This window comes from Lygodium microphyllum, chromosome 2 (assembly GCF_053477565.2).
Source record: "Lygodium microphyllum isolate KBCC chromosome 2, Lygodium_microphyllum_v1.1.10, whole genome shotgun sequence".
Classification (NCBI taxonomy): domain Eukaryota; kingdom Viridiplantae; phylum Streptophyta; class Polypodiopsida; order Schizaeales; family Lygodiaceae; genus Lygodium; species Lygodium microphyllum.
In genome coordinates, this window is record NC_141136.1 from 106,333,529 (window position 1) to 106,352,813 (window position 19,285).

At 40.4% G+C, this 19,285-nt stretch overlaps 1 protein-coding gene across 1 annotated transcript in view; it reads left to right on the top strand.

Annotated features, from left to right (window-relative positions):
- The window catches only part of LOC148040148 (ubiquitin-conjugating enzyme E2 7-like), a 50,220-nt gene that overhangs the window by 25,585 nt on the left and 5,350 nt on the right, over window positions 1-19,285 (top strand). Inside the window, exons 3-5 of the mRNA XM_087697067.1 lie at window positions 4,632-4,729; window positions 11,162-11,262; window positions 11,406-11,483. Of these exons, the coding sequence (XP_087553193.1) occupies window positions 4,632-4,729; window positions 11,162-11,262; window positions 11,406-11,483 (277 nt within the window). The remainder of the gene's footprint in view (window positions 1-4,631; window positions 4,730-11,161; window positions 11,263-11,405; window positions 11,484-19,285) is intronic.

Below are 19,285 nucleotides of genomic sequence, written 5' to 3' on the forward strand. Positions count from 1 at the left end.
AATGCTTTTGCCTCTTGTACTTGATCTAGCTGGTACAAGCCTTGAAGAAGTGACCTTGATATTACAATCATACTCTCTTTCTTGGGGTCTTGTACAATGCTCTTATCTCTCTTAAACAATATAGAACAACCAGCTAGGGAAATACAAGATACAAACAATCGATCTTCCTAAATATTGGGGATACAAAGTATGTTTTTTAAACAACATGTCCACTGTTAGCTGCAATGATTACATTGCTTCAATGTCTTTAACTTGATAAGAATAGTTATGAGCACATTGTACCATTTTTCTAGATGGAGTTGAGACTAGGGTATCAGACAAGGTTTTATGTGAAGTGATGTGCTTAGTAGCACCACTGTCAAAATACCATAGATGAGGTGTGGATGAAGTGCAAGGGGCTTTTTCTTCTTATGGATCATAATTGCATACAAAGAAGGTTCAAGCATTTGAAAGGGCAAGAGTGGCCTATTCGACTTGATGTGTAGAACTTGGGTTGAGGAGATTGTCATTGCTAAGTCTTTGGTCTTCTTTTCTTTTGCAAGCCGGTATTTGCATTCATTGATGCAGTACATGGGTTCTTATAGTAGTGACATGTGCCTTTCTTTGCATTTTCCCCTTTTTGCGAACTAGAAATTTGTGATGATCCTCATTTTTGAATGACCAATTTGTTAGAGTTTTCCTTTGAGGTTGGAATATAAGTTTTGTGACTGTTATTGCAAGACTCCCCTTTGTATTTGTCAAAGAAAGCCTTTGAGTCACCTTGATGGAGTACGGGTTGCTCCTCTTGTAGGAGCAAGTTGACTCACTCTTGAAATTGAAGCAGGCTAGCATTTCCATGGAGAGAGGAGTTCAGAGAAGCGTGGAAGTTATGGTAGGATTTGGGAAGAGAATTCAATGTGTAAGTGATCATTTCTTTGCCAAGGATTGTTTCTTCGACACCTTGAAGCCATTCTCGAATATTTTGCAGGCTAGTGAGGTGGTCCATCACGGAATCATCCTCACTCATTTGACACAATTCCAGTCGCCTACAAAGATATGCAATCTGGGCTTGATGTTTTACTTGAAGGATGGTTTCTAATGCTTCCCAAGCTTGTTTGGTAGTGTGAGAAGATCTAATGTTGGGGATTATGCTCCTTTTTACTGTTAAAGAAATTACTGCAAGGGCTTGAGCTCTCGTGCTTCCCACGAGTTAAATTTAGCTAATTGTTCAGTGGTAGGCGCTTGGGGAAGAGTTGGGCAAGGCATAGTGCCTTTGAGGACTCCCCAAGGGCCTTTAGTAACAATGACATTTTTTACCATGAAGCTCTAGAGGGAATAATTTGGTCCGTTTATCTTCTTTACAGATCAAACTGAACATGTCTGAATTTGTGTCATTTTACTGGAGAAGAGAGAAGATTAGCTTATTTGACTTTGCCCAATGATGGAACTCTCCCTTTCTACAAACAAGGACAGTGCAATAGACATATGCGTAAAAGATTAGATCTTGAAAACACCTTTTGTTGATGAGTCCATTAATGTAAATTCCCTCTTGAATGACTAAATCAGAGGTTGATTGAAGAAGACAGAACTTTGATGAAGTGATGCCCCTTTAACTGAATTGGAGATAGATGTTGAAAATAGGACTTCAATATAGATTTTCTCGTCTTTGACTAAGTCTCGGAATGAAGACAATACACTGAGTGTGTGCACACAAGACAGAATTGGAGAAAGAGATGAAGACAGATTTTGATGTGCACTTTGGAGTGAATCGTATCATAGATAGTTACTGAATGAAAAAAACTTTGATGTGAAGTTTGCGCTTGCCGATAATGAAGATTCCTATCCTACAAACTTGAATTTGTGCCTTGCAAGCACATGCTTTCACCTTGACTGCTGAAGAGGTATAGATGGCAACAAATCCATTTCCGTTTATTGTCTTTGTCTGCCTGGACAGAAAAAGTTAGCACCTGAAAGTTGGACAAGTTGCGGATTTACTGATCAGTAATGTTGAGAGAAGTAGAATAAATAGAAATTGAAGGCAGGAAACATGTGATTATGAGACAGCAGATAGATAATGAACACAACAGTGGACAGCAGAAGATGACAGCAAACTAGAGGGCAGGGAGGAGAAAATTTGGCAGGTTTGATAGTGGACAGATGGAGAGGGCAGAAAACAGATTCACATGGCCAACCGACAATTGAGGAGGAACAGAGACTGTTAGATTGAGGTAGATCTTTAATCATCAAATGTTAAGGGTAAGAAGGATCTGATATTACATGAGATGTTTTGGAACAACGAATGCAGGGAGAAGGTAGAGGTAGAGAGAGAGATATTAGAGAGAGCAAGAGTCTTGAGGCACAATGATAAAATGCCACTTCAATTTATTAGGTGGAAAGATTGAATACATATCACATCAAAGGCCCTTTTACGGACCTTTAGCAAGGTACAAATATCTACTACTTTCTGGAGAATTCTTGATGTGTCTGTAGGTGTCACTTTTTCCAGAGACTTCTTGCTACTTCAAAAAAGATTTACATTTCTCTAAAAGTGCATTCATATGCCATTTGCTAACACTACACACATAAGCCAATTAAAGTATCTTCACTTGCATGTATACAAAATATTTATTTAACGCACGTGTAAATACAAATGTGTAAATGTGTGTTCACATGGAACACTTCGACCAACATTGCTAACAGTCTTGTGGATCACGAGGATCGATGCGGACAAAGAGGTTGTGAGACGGTCCTTGACCAAGCTCTCTCCCATCCCCCATCTCTTCATCTTTCCCATACCTCTTCACTATCTGCATCCTCTATTCTGCAGATGGCAATCACACCACTACCACCTGTTTAGGTGCTCGTCCATCCCCATCTTCTGGGGAAAGACAAGCTCGATGTCTCCAATTGGGCATTTGGTCGTGCAAGTGCAAGATCAAGTGTATTCTTGACACATCTGATCTATGGGATTTTTTCGGGCGCAGGCAGCCCAGCCCATGTCTCTACACATCCTATCTTCCAGCCAGCCACCATTCTCACTGATCTTCCTCAGTTAGATTCCCATCTTTTGCCACTAGTCCGGCGCCCTTGTGGATGCACCTGCGTTGGGTGCAGGTGCTGTTTGTGTGCAGCCTTGTATGGGTGTTCAGGTCACTGTTTCCTTTTGTTCCTTTTGCATTTCATCAGCTCTTCTCTTCTCTTCACCTGCTTCTGTTATGCACTCTCACAAAGCTTTCACCTTCGAAACTTGCTAACTCAAGTAAAGCCAATTTGTTACATAAGTCTCATAAGCTGCCTTGCTCAAAAATCACATAAGTTATATAAATCATACAGATGCTGAACATGGTACTCACGCTGCTCACAAACGAACTTGTCTTGTGAAGTAATGGAGTAGGAGAACAAGAAGTAAATGAACCTTTGGTTTTGGAGAAAACATAAGCCTTGCGTTTTGAGAAATCACAGGGGGAAAGTTTGACTTGCTGTGCTAACATTGTAGGCTTATAGGGTGTTGTGTGACTTGTGCCTGGGCCCTGTTGCCTCATCAGGGGGATTGCACAACTTGTGCCACAGCACGCTGTTGACCGTGTTCAGACTTGGTGCCAGTTGAGCTGCTACTAAATCATGTTATAACCTGGGCTGCTGTTTCACACCATCACAATCAGTTCCATAGCCTTGCTGTGATACCATGATAAAAGTCTTCTGCACAGTGGAAGAGAGGAACATGGAGAGTGGAGGAAGAAACACAAATAAGCTATGTATCATGACCGACAAGAATGTACAATGAGGAAATGATTGAATAATGGAATGAGTGACTGAAGAGTGGTTTCGTATAAATAGGACAAAAGTGGGATGTCATTTGAATCTCAATAGGAATTAGTGGGTGGAAATAAAATGATCCAACCCTAAAGACAAACTGGCCCAAAATATGGGTGTATGCAAAATGGAGCTGGAGAAATTCTCAACAGTTTATGATTGTTTCATAGAGATTCTCTGATGCTTACTCTAAATGTCTAGTTTATTCAACTACTAGAAACAAATGTTTAGCTACGAGTATTTCATCATCAGTATAAAAAAAAGGCTTCATTTCAAGTAGCTATTGGAGACATAAATTCTGCTGAGACCAGACAACAACAAATAACAAAAGTATCTGTGTGTGTGGGATGTCTATTGCCTAGCAATGTATCATTATATTGAAGTATACACCATCTTTTACTTAGAAAAATTGATCTTCGACATAGGGTCCTATATATTATACCTTTGTGTTTGAGTGCTTCAAGTTTGTTATTATCTTCACTAAAATACTCTACTGTATTTGCATTGAAGTCATGTTGAAGTTTTGTATTCTCAATTACCATTACAGTGAATTCCACCTTTATGGTAATCGTTCATCTCATGCAAGTTTTATTTTCTAATGAAGAAGGTCTGCTCTGCAGGTTGTTTGCATGCAAAAATTTCTTTTAGTGGGTTATATGTTTCTGAGTAGTGAACTTACTCTCCAGCTTACACGATAGCATTATTATATATCAGTTGCTGTTCCCAAAATAATCCTTCGGTTACCTTTAATGATGTTTTGCACCATCATGCTTGAGTCATCTTCTAAAGCTTAGTTCTCAGCTTCCCAAACTCTTTTTTTAAATTGTGGATGATGGCAGTGAAGGTGGAGTTTTCAATGCAATTATGAGTTTTCCTACAAATTATCCTAATAGTCCTCCAACTGTCAGGTTCACTTCAGAGATGTGGCATCCAAATGGTAATTTACCTTGCTTTGGACTTTTTTAAATGTATATTGCACACTGCAGTGTTAGTTATCAAATTAGTAGCCTTTTAAAATATATGCTGTAGTAAGTGTAAATTCTTTCTATTAAGCGTACTGCTAACTTAAAACCCTCCACACTGCCACAGCATTAGTGAGCAGTAGTTCACGTGGTTTTGTATGTGAGCCCTGAGCCCTCACACTGATCACTCTGCATGCTAACTGGTCAAATTACACACAATAAAAGCTTTTCCTTTGCTACACACAGTTAAGGCTTTTCCTTTGCGTATGGCTATAATTTTCTTATCATGTTTAGGAACAAATAGCATGAGCCCTGAGCCCTCACACTGATCACTCTGCATGCTAACTGGTCAAATTACACACAATAAAAGCTTTTCCTTTGCTACACACTGTTAAGGCTTTTCCTTTGCGTATGGCTATAATTTTCTTATGCATGTTTAGGTTCAAATAGCATGAGCCCTGAGCCCTCACACTGATCACTCTGCATGCTAACTGGTCAAATTACACACAATAAAAGCTTTTCCTTTGCTACACACAGTTAAGGCTTTTCCTTTGCGTATGGCTATAATTTTCTTATGCATGTTTAGGTTCCAGTAGCATGTGCAATTCAATTAAACGAGTAATAATTGGGAGGACTAACAAATTTGTTTTTGTTCTGAAAGAGCTTCTGAAGAATCATATAAATGAAGCTAGGAGATTAGCAATTCAAAAAGAAACATCTTACATGGGGCTCTTGTTTTTGGAACTTTATAAAAAGGTCCTATGCATTGTCCTTGTAGAACAATTTATAAGCTCCAACTCCCACTCTAGGATTGCTTTGTGTGAGCATGAAACAAAGGGTTCTTGAGGATGTTGTCTTAGCTATGATTGTCAGGACTGTTGGCTACTGAAGAGTAGAAAGCTAAGATCTGCTAGCACCTCCTCGACGGTGTGACCTTTGGGCTGGTGCACATGTTGCCTTTGTGCGAATGAAGAGGCCTATGTGTCAAGGAAAAGAATGATATCAAGTATCTGACCACGAGTCTTGATACCTAGAAAGCATTTTGCCAACTCACCATGAGGTTTTAGGGACAGCTTGGAGGGGTCCATGGATCATTATTGCTCTATCCTTGGGTGTATTTTTGCTGTGAACTGAAAATACCATCATGTGGTACTTCAAAGATATCTAGGCATAAAATGAAATGTATGTGGCCCCAATCAATCATGTCGAATCCTCCACATAGTGGCCCCTTCATGTGAGCTATGTGACCGCAATGTCCCTTGTGATGATCAAATGGTCCCACATATAAGATATCCATGTGATCTACCCGTAGTGGGGTTTGGAAATCACCCTTCTAAATTCAAACTTGATGATGTAATGGTCAATTTGTTGGTGCCACTCTCTAGGTGCCTAGTTAGAGACCATAGGCAGGCTTACACAAGAGGTGAAAACCTCGTGACATTATGAATTGGTTCCACTCTCTAGATGCCTAGTTTAGGCCATATGCAGGCTTGCACAAAAGGTGAAAGCCTGATGACATTACCAAAGTGCGAACAACATTAGCTTTGTGTCAGTTTCCTTATGGCCTGGTTTTATCAACCATGGATTGATTGAAATGAAACTATTTAAGCATATTGTTTCGTTAGATCAACCTTCTATAAAGCATATTTGACTTGATAGTCTATGAAACTTGTTTAAAACAGTGAGTTGTTGAATTTTGATTTAAGCTATAGGTATAATATTTGACTTGGGACACTAATCTGGTGGCTGATCATGCTAAATGGCATGCCATCATGTGTTTGTGCTAGCCGCCTTAGGGATGCAACCACAAATCATGTGCAACTCTTCTCAATGGAAATAGGCTCCGAGTCTTCTATAGTCATATGTGTATAAGGGCAAAGCTCACACTTACTGAACCAACATTATGTTGTTCCTGTTGATGCTACTGTAACCTCTGAGACCTCCCTAAAACATTGTTTATATGCTTAGGAAAAGAGTGACTCTTGCATTAGTCTCTCTCTAAGATTAGGGACTTGGGGAGTTTGGTAATCATGAAATGTGTTTTATTAGGAATGAAACGCCATAGTTGCATTTCACTAATGAAATGTTTTTGTGTACAATGTTTTGCCTACCCATTTCAGTCCAAGGGGAAAAAATAATGTCTGTTAAAATACTGTTGAATATATTTATCTCGAATGAGTTAGTTTGTTGTTTCATGCAGTGTTTCACTTAGGACCTATCAAGGGTGAAATGTTTCATGCTGAAACGCAATATTTTATGAATTACCTTGCTTGGGGGAGAATGACATCTTGTATGAGTATTATGAACCGATTTCATACATTACTTAAGATTGTTCCTCTTGATCTCATGTCATGAAACTCCATCCTAGTATGATCTGCTGCTCCTCAATCCTTGCAAAATGGGCTTGCTTCTTGTGATGTGGTGTGACTCACAGTGTGAGAGCTGCTCTATGGTCACACTTGGATTGGTGTGGTACTCCTCATCATATTAGCTATTTGGCAACATAGTCTTGCATGCTGGTCTTGATCTGCTTGTGTAAGAGAAAAGGCTACAATGGTTGATGTGTGCAGAATTTTCCCAAGATGAGAAGTGACCTTCTCCATAGGGACCAGTTAGGGTTAGTGCTGGGTCTTTTATTTGAGATCCTCCTCTATATATGGCTAGTGTATTTGGTAGTTGGCGTGTGAGGAGCAGATCCTAAATGTCTAGCTAAAGTTGCAGTGCTGCTAGTGCTTGTTGAGCTAAAAATCCATTAGCTGCTTTATCACAGCCCCAAAACATGCTTCGTGAAAGAATTAAACCTCTTTATTAAAAAGAAACGTGTTCCTAGAGAGTGTCTGTGTCCCATCAGCACAAACCTTATTTGGGAGAACCCAAGCTTTCTATAAATAGATAGGTTACCCTCCACTCAGCCCAATCTCGTTTTTGCAGTTTGCAGGTGCCATATCTTTGCTCCCCACACCCTATTCGTGGAGGATATCTCAGGTGGAGCTGTCCATCATTGCTGTCCTTCATCAGGCACTTGTTGTCTAGCTGTCTAACACCATTTGTGGCTGAGTTCATCAAGCACTTGTTGTCTAGTTGTCTAACACCATTTGTGGCTGAGTTCAGCCTGTCTAACATTGCTGAACTGGTGGTGATTGCTGCTGTGAGCTGACCAGCTTGCATTGCAATATGCTCAGCTATTCGATTAGTTTCATAGCATGTTCTTCATAGAGGGGGATCTTGTTGCTTCTTCTTAGAATGGGCAATAGGGGAAAGACAAAAAACCTCAAAATTCTACTCAAAACTCATTTCAAAATCAAAATCAAGCTTGTGAATCACAAGGGAACTCCTAGTCCTCCCTCAAACTCGGGTGGTGGCAGAATGTACCTAAGAAAAATAGATATTGTTAATATTGTCAAAGAATTGACTATTTTGACGACGAGTGTCGATCAAAGGCAAGAGGCATATAGACTAAACCCAAGACTCGGACTCCCACCTCCAGTTGGGTAACTCCTAGTAGGGGAGGTAGGGTGTGTCAAAAGTGAATGTAGTGATGAAGTGTGGGAAACTATTGTAATAAATTGCTGAACACAAGAGACAAAGGAAAGAGAAAGAGAAACACTGCAAAAGAAAAGAACACTGTATAAGGAACTTAGAAGCAAAGTGATACTCGGGAAATGGAATCCATATACCAAGATACGAGACAATATAGAACCAATGTGAGTCACCAGCTATGAAGGCATTGGCACTTGCTTCTCTCCCTCCATCAGAACTAGTTAGGTGATGAATGATCATGAATGTGGAGGAGAAGCATGAATAAATAAGCAAAAACAATGTCATAAATCATGTTAGATCGGCTAGCATTTAATGCTAGTCGGCCAGCAATAAATGCTAAAATGACCATTATAAAATGCCTAAATATCAGAGTCATATTTTGGTGCCATAGCCCACTAAATCACATATATAAACTCAGCCATGAATTGACATATTTGCTAACACCCTCTCTCAGATCATTGGTGATCTGATACAATACAATATACAATGATAATGACCCATCATAGTGTTGAGCTAAAAATACATTAGCTTTACTTAAACAGTCCCAAAACATGCTTAATTAAGGAAGAAACCTTGTTTATTTAAAAAGAAATGCGTTCCTAGAGAGTGTCTATATCCCATTAGCACAAACCCACTCGGGAGGGCTCAAACTTTCTATAAATAGGTATGTTGCCCTCCATTCAGCCTTAATCTCGTTTTTTGGAGATTTCAGGTATTTCAGCTTGCTGCCCACACCCAGACGCGAAGGGACATCGTGGTCTAAGCTGGCCATCGCTGTCTATAATAGTTTGGTACTTGTTTACAGCCTACCATACACTGTTCGGAGCTGATTTCAGCATGTTGACTGTTGTTGTTGGTTTTTCTTGCGTTTTTAGTTTTTCTCTCTCCTGTAGCAGCCAACGCTTTTGGTCTTTCTCTCTCCTCACTTGCATTTTTGGTTTTTCTCTCCTTACCTACGTTTTTAGTCTTTCTTTCTCTTGTACTACCATCTGCATCATATTTAGCCTTCCTCGGGCTGTATTTGTTGGTGTTTGACATCCGGAGGCTGCCTTGTATCGATCCGAGATCCGTTTGGAGTAAACACACCCTCTAGCTCATTACCCCTACCTTGATTCTTGAGATACAAGAGTTTGAGGTACAATATTCATTCATTACATAGTGTGTTTGTTGCATGAGCATTGTATATTCACTAGTCATATCATTTCATTCATTCTTTGTGTTCATTGTCTCTGAGTTACCCTAACCCTAATTGTGTTCTTTTATCAATCTATGCTTTGTCATACGGTGTTGTTTGTGTTTCCGTGTTAGGGTATTTCTTCATACATAGTACATACAACAAGGACCACCTAGTAGAACCATGGATACCCAAGTAGCAAGTGCACAAGCCACCACCAAGGTGCCTCAGAGAGAACCTAATGGCGATGTTGATTGTGCCAACACATGAAAATAGAGAAGAATCATGGCAACTCTCAATATTTGTCAACAATATCTCGCAGTAGCATACAAGACCATCCTGTCAAAAATGCCTTTGAACATATGTGACCATGGATTCCCTGCCTTTGGCTAGGACCGCTAAAGTGTCCCCTCATGCAAGCTCTAACTAGGAGCCAATCCCACTCCCTCTCAAATAACAAGCTCATCATGAACCTAGATGTTAATCCCAGCTCTAGGATGTGAACTTGCCATACTTTAGTCGGTGCGTCAAGGAAACCCCTCTTTGGAACTTTGCATGTGTATACCTGTATAGATAAGATTCACCTACCCCATCTTACCACCCTCTCACACTCCCTCACTAACACTGGAGAGTTATGAGGGATGACCACATCACCTGTATTAGCAACCTGGAAGGGAGGCCTCTGTAGCCATCGTTTGGACCTCATAGATGGAGCCTAAATTGGGACTTGGAGAAGAGGAAGACTTGCCAAGAGAGTTGTCACCCGTCGTCACCGTCTGTGCTTGCTCTTGTTGTAAAGCTGCTAATGTCCTGTAGTCCTTCTAGAGGTGTCCCTTCTTGCCACAATAATAGCACTAATACTTCTTTTTCTGTCGTACAGCACTCCTTTGTGAAACGGGAACATCTGAAATGCCAAGAGATAACATCCTCATAGAAACCTAAAGCTGAATACAACAAGTTTTCAACATAACATTGGTAGATGAGTAAAGAATATTGGCATGCTGATCATTAGGAGGAGATGCAAGAGGAGCCATGATGAGGGAGATATAGAGAAGATGAAGAAAGGTCAAGGATCTTTAGAGAGAGAAGTATGCCAAAAATACAGACTCACAACGATTGCATGAGTTCAAAGCAGTAAAGAAAGCACACAGAGAAAAGATCAACAGTAACTAGAGTGTAGTGATGAGAACACAACAATTGGATGCATGAACCCTCTCTAAAGTTGAGCAGTGTAGCACCGAGTGAGAAGACAGACTGAAAAAGGTGAGTAGGTGCCTGCATAATCTCCTTGCAGGGAGCCCTTTTATTTCTCAATTAGCTGCAGGCATAATTGGCCTTGCCACTTTATAAAACTCTGACCGGATTGGAAACACATTTGTTCTGAAATGCTATACATAGGGTTGAATAACAATTCAGGGTTAAAAATGACATTATCAGGGTTAAGAATGACATTGTGGCCTCCTCTGATCCTTGTTATATGCCACATTTGATTTCAGCCTTCTATAAAAGAGCAGGTTTGCATAATGTTCTCTTTGCAACTAAGATGTAACACTTGCTACATTCTCAATAGACCCATAACACAATTCACATTGAGAGGAAGTTAAAACTGGAGTGACAGTGAAGATTCTCTTTGTCTCTGCAAGGCCACCCCTTGTGCTATATTAATTTATTCTTCTCTCATATTTTTCTCCAGTTTATCCTGATGGAAGAGTGTGCATCTCTATCCTTCATGCTCCTGGGGATGATCCCAATGGTTATGAACTGGCCAGCGAGCGATGGTCTCCAGTGCATACGGTCTTATCCTACACCTTTAAGTTTGTGCTGCTTTTGCTTTCATTTCTTGCATTTTTTCTGAAAGAGGTGGTGTATTCAAAGCTTGGAATCAATAAAGCAGATCGGGTGAGGTGTATTAACTGAGGCTTTCTCTTTTGATGCAGGTGGAAACTATCTTATTGAGTATAATTGCAATGCTTTCCAGCCCCAATGATGAGTCACCAGCCAACATTGATGCCGCTGTAAGATTTGTGTGCATGTGTGTGTGTGTGTGTGTGTGTGTGTGTGTGTTTAGGGGGCATTTACATGTTGTGGAGTGCGAACACATATATGTACCCATTTGGAGCTCCCCAGGCTAGGAAATATGGATATGAGAGAGAGAGAGAGAGAGATGGACGATGAACAATTCTTTCATCTGCTGGATCTCTTTCCATGAGTTCATTCTGCATCTTACCTTTGAGGTGACTTGCATCAGATGACCTGTGCGACCAGCATGACCTTCAGAACTGCGCTGTGTCACCTGCAGATGAGGGCCATCACCTGCAAAACTGTGTGACCTTCAGACCTGAAATGTGGCCTGCAGACCTGAGGCATTACACACACACATGTGCGCACGCACAGAGAGAGAGAGAGAGAGAGAGAGAGAGAGAGAGAGAGAGAGAGAGTGTGTGTGTGCGCGCATGCGCACACACGCACGTGCAAGCACACGCAGGCCTGAAGCAACAGAGTGCAGAGGCAGTGCACAAACCTGGGACAGCAAGCAGAGGCAGCACGTAGGCCTGGGGGAGAGCACGCTCAAGTTTGCATGTCGGATTGGGGAAGGTGGCTGCCTGTACAGGCAGCTAGTGCAGGCTTGGGGCGTGCAGCAGACCTGGAAGGGAAATGAGAGACACACAGAGGTGTGGTTCTTGGCTGACTGCTGTGCAGCCCTTGGCCTCAAACAGGAATAGTGACTGCAGATAGATAGGTATTAGGTATGACAGAGTTGAATACTGCCTTTATTGATCAGGTAGTGGAGGCTTTGGGGCCTGACTCTGAGGCTGATGAGGGGGAAGAAATGGTTCCTCGTACTGAGATGATACTACCATGTTCTGATGTTCAGCCACCAGTTAAACGCAGTAAACAAACACTCTTGATGCCTCGATGGTGGATTCTGAAGAACCCTCGTAGTCCGAGCATCAGGCGCACTCTTATGCCTCACATCCAATTGAGCATTTCCTAGGAATAGGCGATATTTGTTCCATTTGTTGCACATCATTATTAATTTTAGATTCTTACTCTTCTAAATACATCTCTAGAAGTGAAATTTCTTCTAGATATCGCCTCTCTCTAAATTAGAATTTTGACTTTTCCTTTTGTTACTCAGCAATTTTCTTCATTGCTTCATTCACAGCTGTCACTGCTGCCTCACATTCTATTTCCAAAGCCTCGTTTAATTCTCAGGTTACTTCTGCTTTTGAAGAATCTCATGATTTGGACTGGGAGCACCTATTAGAGTTGGCTAACATGTTGCTGGGTGACCATGTCCAATGCAATTCTGAAACATTTCCTGACCTGGACAAAGATGATGAGACAGAGAGTTGTTATTAATGACCTCTTGTACCACCCACACAGGCATATAGGACAAAGAGACACACCAAGATTTTAGTTACAATTGACTTCAGGTTGCAGTTGCCATTGGCACAGAAAGAAAACTAATTGCAAAAGCTATACAAGGTGTTAAACATATCATGTCCCTAAAGAACATTAGAGCTTAGGCTATAAAAGGTGAGAAATACAGCATGTCCCTAAAGAATGTTAGGTCCTTAGGCTCTCCGATTTTCTTTTTGATGGCTTTGCTACCTTGATTCATTGCCCATTTGCTCTCATTTCTAGTAGCTTCATCTTAGCGCTTTCACTTTGTTCTGGTTCCCTAAATCAACTTTGTGCCTAGGTTTTTTGAACTCCTCTATGATGACTGTTTTGCCTTGATAGATTGTCATTTTGTCCCCTTTTGAAGCTATTTTTATCTTGGCAATTCCACTTGGTGATGCTTCGAGTTGTGCTAGTGCAAGTTCATGTGTAATCCACTTTTTGGTTCCCTTTAAACTTTTTGATTGCCATAATACTTCAACTTTATCTTCCATATTTTTGAACTTCAAAGTTGCTTGATTATTTTCTTGCTTGGTGATTTAGCATGATATTTTCCACTTGAACCCTTTTCTTTCTCTCGTCTTTCTTAATGCCATCGGCTAGTGCGGCCTCGTAAGCATGCATGGAATGCAATCTTCTTTTGTAAGTAGCTTTATTAACTATTTTAAAGATGATGTCTATTATACCTTCATATCTAACCCCCCTCATACATTGATTTCCTTTTGTAGCTCCTCTTGCACTTTGGTTTGTTTGCAAAGTGTGTAAACATGTTAGTAAGCGAGTCTTTTCTAAACTACATTCTTGGCTTCCAAGTTGCAAACTCATTGAACTAGGTTATTTTGTCATGGGCTTGGCTCTCGATTTGGCTCTAGGAGGTGATGTCAAGGTTCTTGAGAAACTCTTTGGGCACATCTCACTGTGAAGATCAAAATGACCTCTAAGACCATGAGTTAACAATCATCTATAGAAGGATACTTTTTTGGAAAAGAATTTGAAATTACAAGCTAGAAGTTAGAAGCTAAAAACAAAATGCGAAACCTAGTTGATATTATCACAAATAATGGAAGCATTAAAATGCTAAGAGGATAAGTCTAAAACAGAAGTTGTGACTTGTGGCTAGAGATACCATGCATATACATATCATCCTAAAAGGCCATCATTGGTTGCTATCACATAATCTAATTTTTGTTGTGTGTGAATAAGAAATTAGGAGGCCTAGCCCTAGGTCTAGCCTCATGTATCCTATGCATGTGTCCCAAATGTATGGGTTGATATTTAGGATGTATAAATTGTCCAAGCTAGACCGGCTAATCAATCAATATCCCTAGGGCAAATATAGATTGGGGCCTCCTCAGTACTCACTACTTGAAAGCCACCATACCTCTTGTGAAGGAATCTTTAAGTTGTAAGTTGCTTGCTTGTAAGGCCTTGTTATACTAGTACTCTACTCTTGAGGAGAGTCTTCTAGCCGTTGTATCTCAAGTAGAAAGGTTAAGACACCTTGATTGGTGTAATCCATGACTCTATAATGGCCCAAACCTAGCCTTGCACTCTTTATATATTAGCTCAAATGTTAGGTTGAATGCATGGTGAGCAGGTCTTAGTAAAATGTGAGATTTAAACCTAGATTTATTGTCTAATAAAACATGTGATCTGTGAGTAAGATAGGCACTTGATCACTTGTACACATACGTGTGCACATACATGTGCACACATGCACATACATGTGCACACATGCACATAGAGAAATGATATGATATGCTATATCAATGTTTACAACATGTCAAAATGACCTATGAGACCATGAGTTACAATCATGTGTATGATGCAACAATTGTTTGAGCTAAACATGTAGCATAAAGAAAATAAGAAGGAAACTAAGGCTGTGTAAAATATAGAACTCCGTCTAGTAACAGTGAGCCCTAGATTGTATAATCTCATGTGGATATTGAGCGCCTAGCTCTAGCTAAAGCAATAATCTCATGTATCTTCCTATGAAGATGTTGTCGGCATTTGAATCGAGAGGTTGTTTGGATCGACTAAGTTGAATAGCTCAATCAAGCAATACTCTCTATTTGTGTGTAAACTTGGTGTTGAGAGAGTCTCCTATGTGGATTGGGGTTGTACTTGTACTAAGGTCTCTTGAGTCTCTCTCCCAAAGAAGTGTGTGAGTTGCCTTTGGGAAGGGCCTCAGCATCCTTGAGTAGTTGTACTCTTGAGGAGCATGTCACAAAGTCACCATATCTCAAGGAGGAAGAGGCCGCTACTTGGTAAAACCTAGGACTTTGGATAGTGGTTTGAATTTGTCTCTAAACAAACAATGGAAATGGCCTTAGATGTCAAAGTCGGATAGTGGCAGGTATAATGTTTCTCTATATTTTGCTCTGATATATTTGGCATATGCACTTCTTTGGTAGGATGGATTTGTATTTGCCAGTTTCAATCTCCAGTTGATGTAAGTAGATACCTAGTTGGCCAATAGTACATTAGATCCCATCTGAAAGGTGGGTGTCCGAGTATCTCAAGCAAAACAATACATCCATCAACTATAGTATGAAGAAAATGCTTGCGGTAAATCGAACTTCATCTTGGAGCTCTTGTATTGGCATCAACCATGTCCACTTGATATCCAACCAGGTAAGATCCATCTTGATGATCCTGTGAATCTCTGACATACTTAGATCAAGGGATGGTGCATGAAGGGAGTCCTGGAAGGGAGGGTAACTTGTCCATGCTAAAGACATGTAGCTGAAACTAGGGTGACATTTGTGTATACCAACATGAAGTAACACCCTCTTTGATAAGCTACTTGGAGCACTTGAGCCAATCGTGCATATCCATGTTTGGGTAAGCCAATAGGTTATGTATTTATGTGATGGATCTAGTGAGGGTCTCTATCACAATTGGTGTGGCTACTAACTTAGGTTTGATAATCTCATGTGGAACTAAGGTCTTACATCTGATCATCCTAGATATCATGGACACAAGTGATCTCTTCATTGATCTCCATTTGTCATAAGTGCGGTGTGATCTATTGTGGTGGTTAAGACATGGCCTCCATATTTTTACTCCATAGAGTAGTGTGGATGTGACAAGTGTGTCGATGTGCAGGGTTCTTAGAACTACACCTGCGATCACCTCCTCTCCAAACCACCTAGTGCTATGTATTTGCGGGTTAGTCTAGTGTCTATTGTCTCTAGCATAGAAAAGGTGGATCCTATGAATGTAGGTGAATCCACGTACTCCAAATTATGTCCATATGTGAGTTTAGGTACTCATCTCCTAACCCACTATAGTGTGGTATTAAATACCATCACGTTGGTTTTACCAAGGTTCATAGGAGTGTAATGCATCTAAGTGACTTTATAGTCTCTTTGGAGAGTTGACCATCAATACTACGCTATTTGCATACAATAGTAGAGGTATTCAGGTGCTAGCTAGTGGAGCTCCTCTGTCTCCTCCTTATGAGATATAGTCAATAATTGTTGGGAACAAAGGGTCATTGTGCCTTTTATATGTGCACAGGTGTAAACACGCCCTTAGCACATTTGTACTTTCATATGTATCTATCTAAAACCTAAAGAGGTACACACACAAAAAATTGTACCCAAGAATATTGTGCATCTCTCTCTCTAACTCTCACTCTCTACTCTTGCCTATGTTTTGCTCTACTTGACATTTTCATCGCAGGACATTGCATTGCCACTGTGGATCCTCACTTCAAACTGGTATCAGAGCTCTTGGTTACAACGTTTGTGCTTCCCAAGGGTGTCACAGGTTGCGGGACAGGACACGTGTGGCAAATTAGGATAGTGTGCAGCAAGTCGAGCTCAAGAAAGAGCGACCAACATAGGTCGAGCTTAAGGAAAAATGACTAGCATAGGTTGACCTGAAGAAAAAATTACATGTGCAGCATAAGTCGAGTAGAAGCGAAGAGTAACAACGGGTGTGAGCGAGCGGGTGATTAGAGAACCAGCGAGCGCCAACGAGCGTGCGACCATTGTACTAGCAGGCGCGACCAGACTAGCGCACGCCAGCGGGTGACTAGTTTTGACGTTTCAACATCAAACGAAATCAAGAGGTGGCCAACTAGAGTCATCAACATCATGTGTCAGCTCAACGTGACGAGATAGGCGACGACCAATAGATTTTTATTTTTTTTTGTTGTGAAGTGGCTTATTTTAAGCCCTGGTTTGCGTGTACAAGCACAGTCTTCAAACCAGTGCATTCTTATACACGAAAATTTGGGGATTTTTCCAAATTTGATGCTGGTAATATATAACAAGACAATCTGACCAGAAATTTGTAAAAATTGCATATACTGGTCCCTAAAATTTTGGGGCTTTTCTCAAATCAATAAAATGTTACTTAGCAGAGTCAAATTTGTTGACATTGGTACACCATTGACTTGAGAACTTTGGGGACTTTTGTAAGATTTTGGGAAACTTTGCCAATTTTACCCATTTTATGGTCTCAGGTTTATGTATTAATGCAATCGATGCAGATTTGTAAGTAAAATTTTGGAGGTTTTACTGAAATTGCTCTATTTTGGCAAAATTGACCTATTCTATGCATGTCAGAGATAGTGTCGATGTAGGTTGATGCTTTGAGCACAAAAATTTTGGGACTTTTGACCGTGCGTGTCAAATTTTGTGCCCATGGGTGCATGTACAACATAAGTCGCAACTAAAATTTGAAACTTCTCATGTAATGTGATGTATTTGTCCTTGGAATAGGTGTAATCAGTTGTGGATTGCTGTAGCACAAGGTTTAGTGCTTTTGAAAATTTATTTGCAGATTTGAAATTTTTGCTTTTATGTGATTATTTATTGCTGGTTGGTACTTGTTTGTACCTTGGTCACTTGTGTGACAGTTTGAGCGTGCATTTGCTGAATTTTTTTGTCACATTTGGGCTGAAAATCATGGCTTGCAACAGTGACAGCAATCATCTCATGCACATTAAAAAAGCTTGAAGGAGCACATAACTTTGCAGTCTGGCAAAAACAGTGCTATAATATCCAAAAGAAGCAGGCAAGGCCGATTAAGACCAAAGGGGCAAAGCCCACAGATATGGAACAGGAAGATTGGGATGAGTTAAACGAGCTTGCACGCTCAACCATCGAGCTATCGATTTTTTATGCCTTGTTTAACATTGAAGGTTTGGATTTTGCCTATGCTATTTGGACTCAACTGGAAGAACTGTATGTCCAAAAGAGTGCCACAAGCAATGTTTACTGGCTGAAAAAGCTTATGGATTTGCTTATGAAAGAGGGTACAACAATGTCTATACTTGAGTAAGTTTAACTCCATTTTCAGCTAACTGGTTCATGATTGATGAAGAATTTAAGGCTACGTTCTTGCTTTGCACTCTGCCAGAGAGTTGAGATACATTCAGGACTGCTATGAGCAATTCTAATGCGATGCTTTTTTATGCTGATGTAGTAAGTGCTCTACTCATTGAATAAATGAATCGCTAGAACAATGCATCCAGTAAGTCTACCAGTGCTTTGCATACTAGGGGTAGATCACAGTAGAAAGACAAATCTGTTAGCAAGGGACACAGTAAATCACGTGGTAAGGATGTTGAATGCCATCATTGTGGCAAAAAGGGTCACTTTAAACGTGACTACTACAAATGGAAGAAATAGAAAGGAAAGGGCAAGAAGACAGATGATAGCAAGGAAGAGAAGAAAGAGAGTCAGTCTAAGAAGAGCAATGTCAAAATTGAAGAGGTGAATGTAGTCACTCATGACAGTGACAGTGGGAATGACGTACTCTTTGTCTCTTCACACTTTAGTACATATGCTTTACTTGCAGATACGGATAATGACATACGCACTTGGATTCTAGATTCAGGTGTTTCCTTTCATGTCACCCCTCATCGTGAGTGGTTTTCTGACTATACAGGGGGTTGACATGGTGTTGTCCATCTTGGGGACAACTATGCATGTAACATTGTAGGTACTGGCAGCGTGCAGTTGTAGTTTCAACATGGTTCTATCTTCATACTTCAGTATGTACGGCATGTATCTTAGCTCAAGAAAAGCCTAATTAGCACAGGGCAGCTAGATGACGATGGATTTTATACCACGTTTGGCGATGGAAAATGGAAGATCTGTAAGGAATCTAGAGTGATTGCTAGTGGTTGTAAAAGTGATACCTTGTATTCTCTCCATGTATCTAGTGTGTGTAACCATATTGTTGCCGTGGCCAAGTAGCCAAGTGTTTCTTTGTGGCATGGCTGGTTGGGACACATGAGTCAAATTTGAATGAAAGTGTTTTCTCATTTGGGTTACTTGCATTGTTTTCGTTATGCTGATTTTGAGCATTGTGATCATTGTGTTTGTGGTAAACATGCACAAACGTCTCATAAGAAGTCTCTTTTGTTGAAATCTTTTCCTCTAGATTTAGT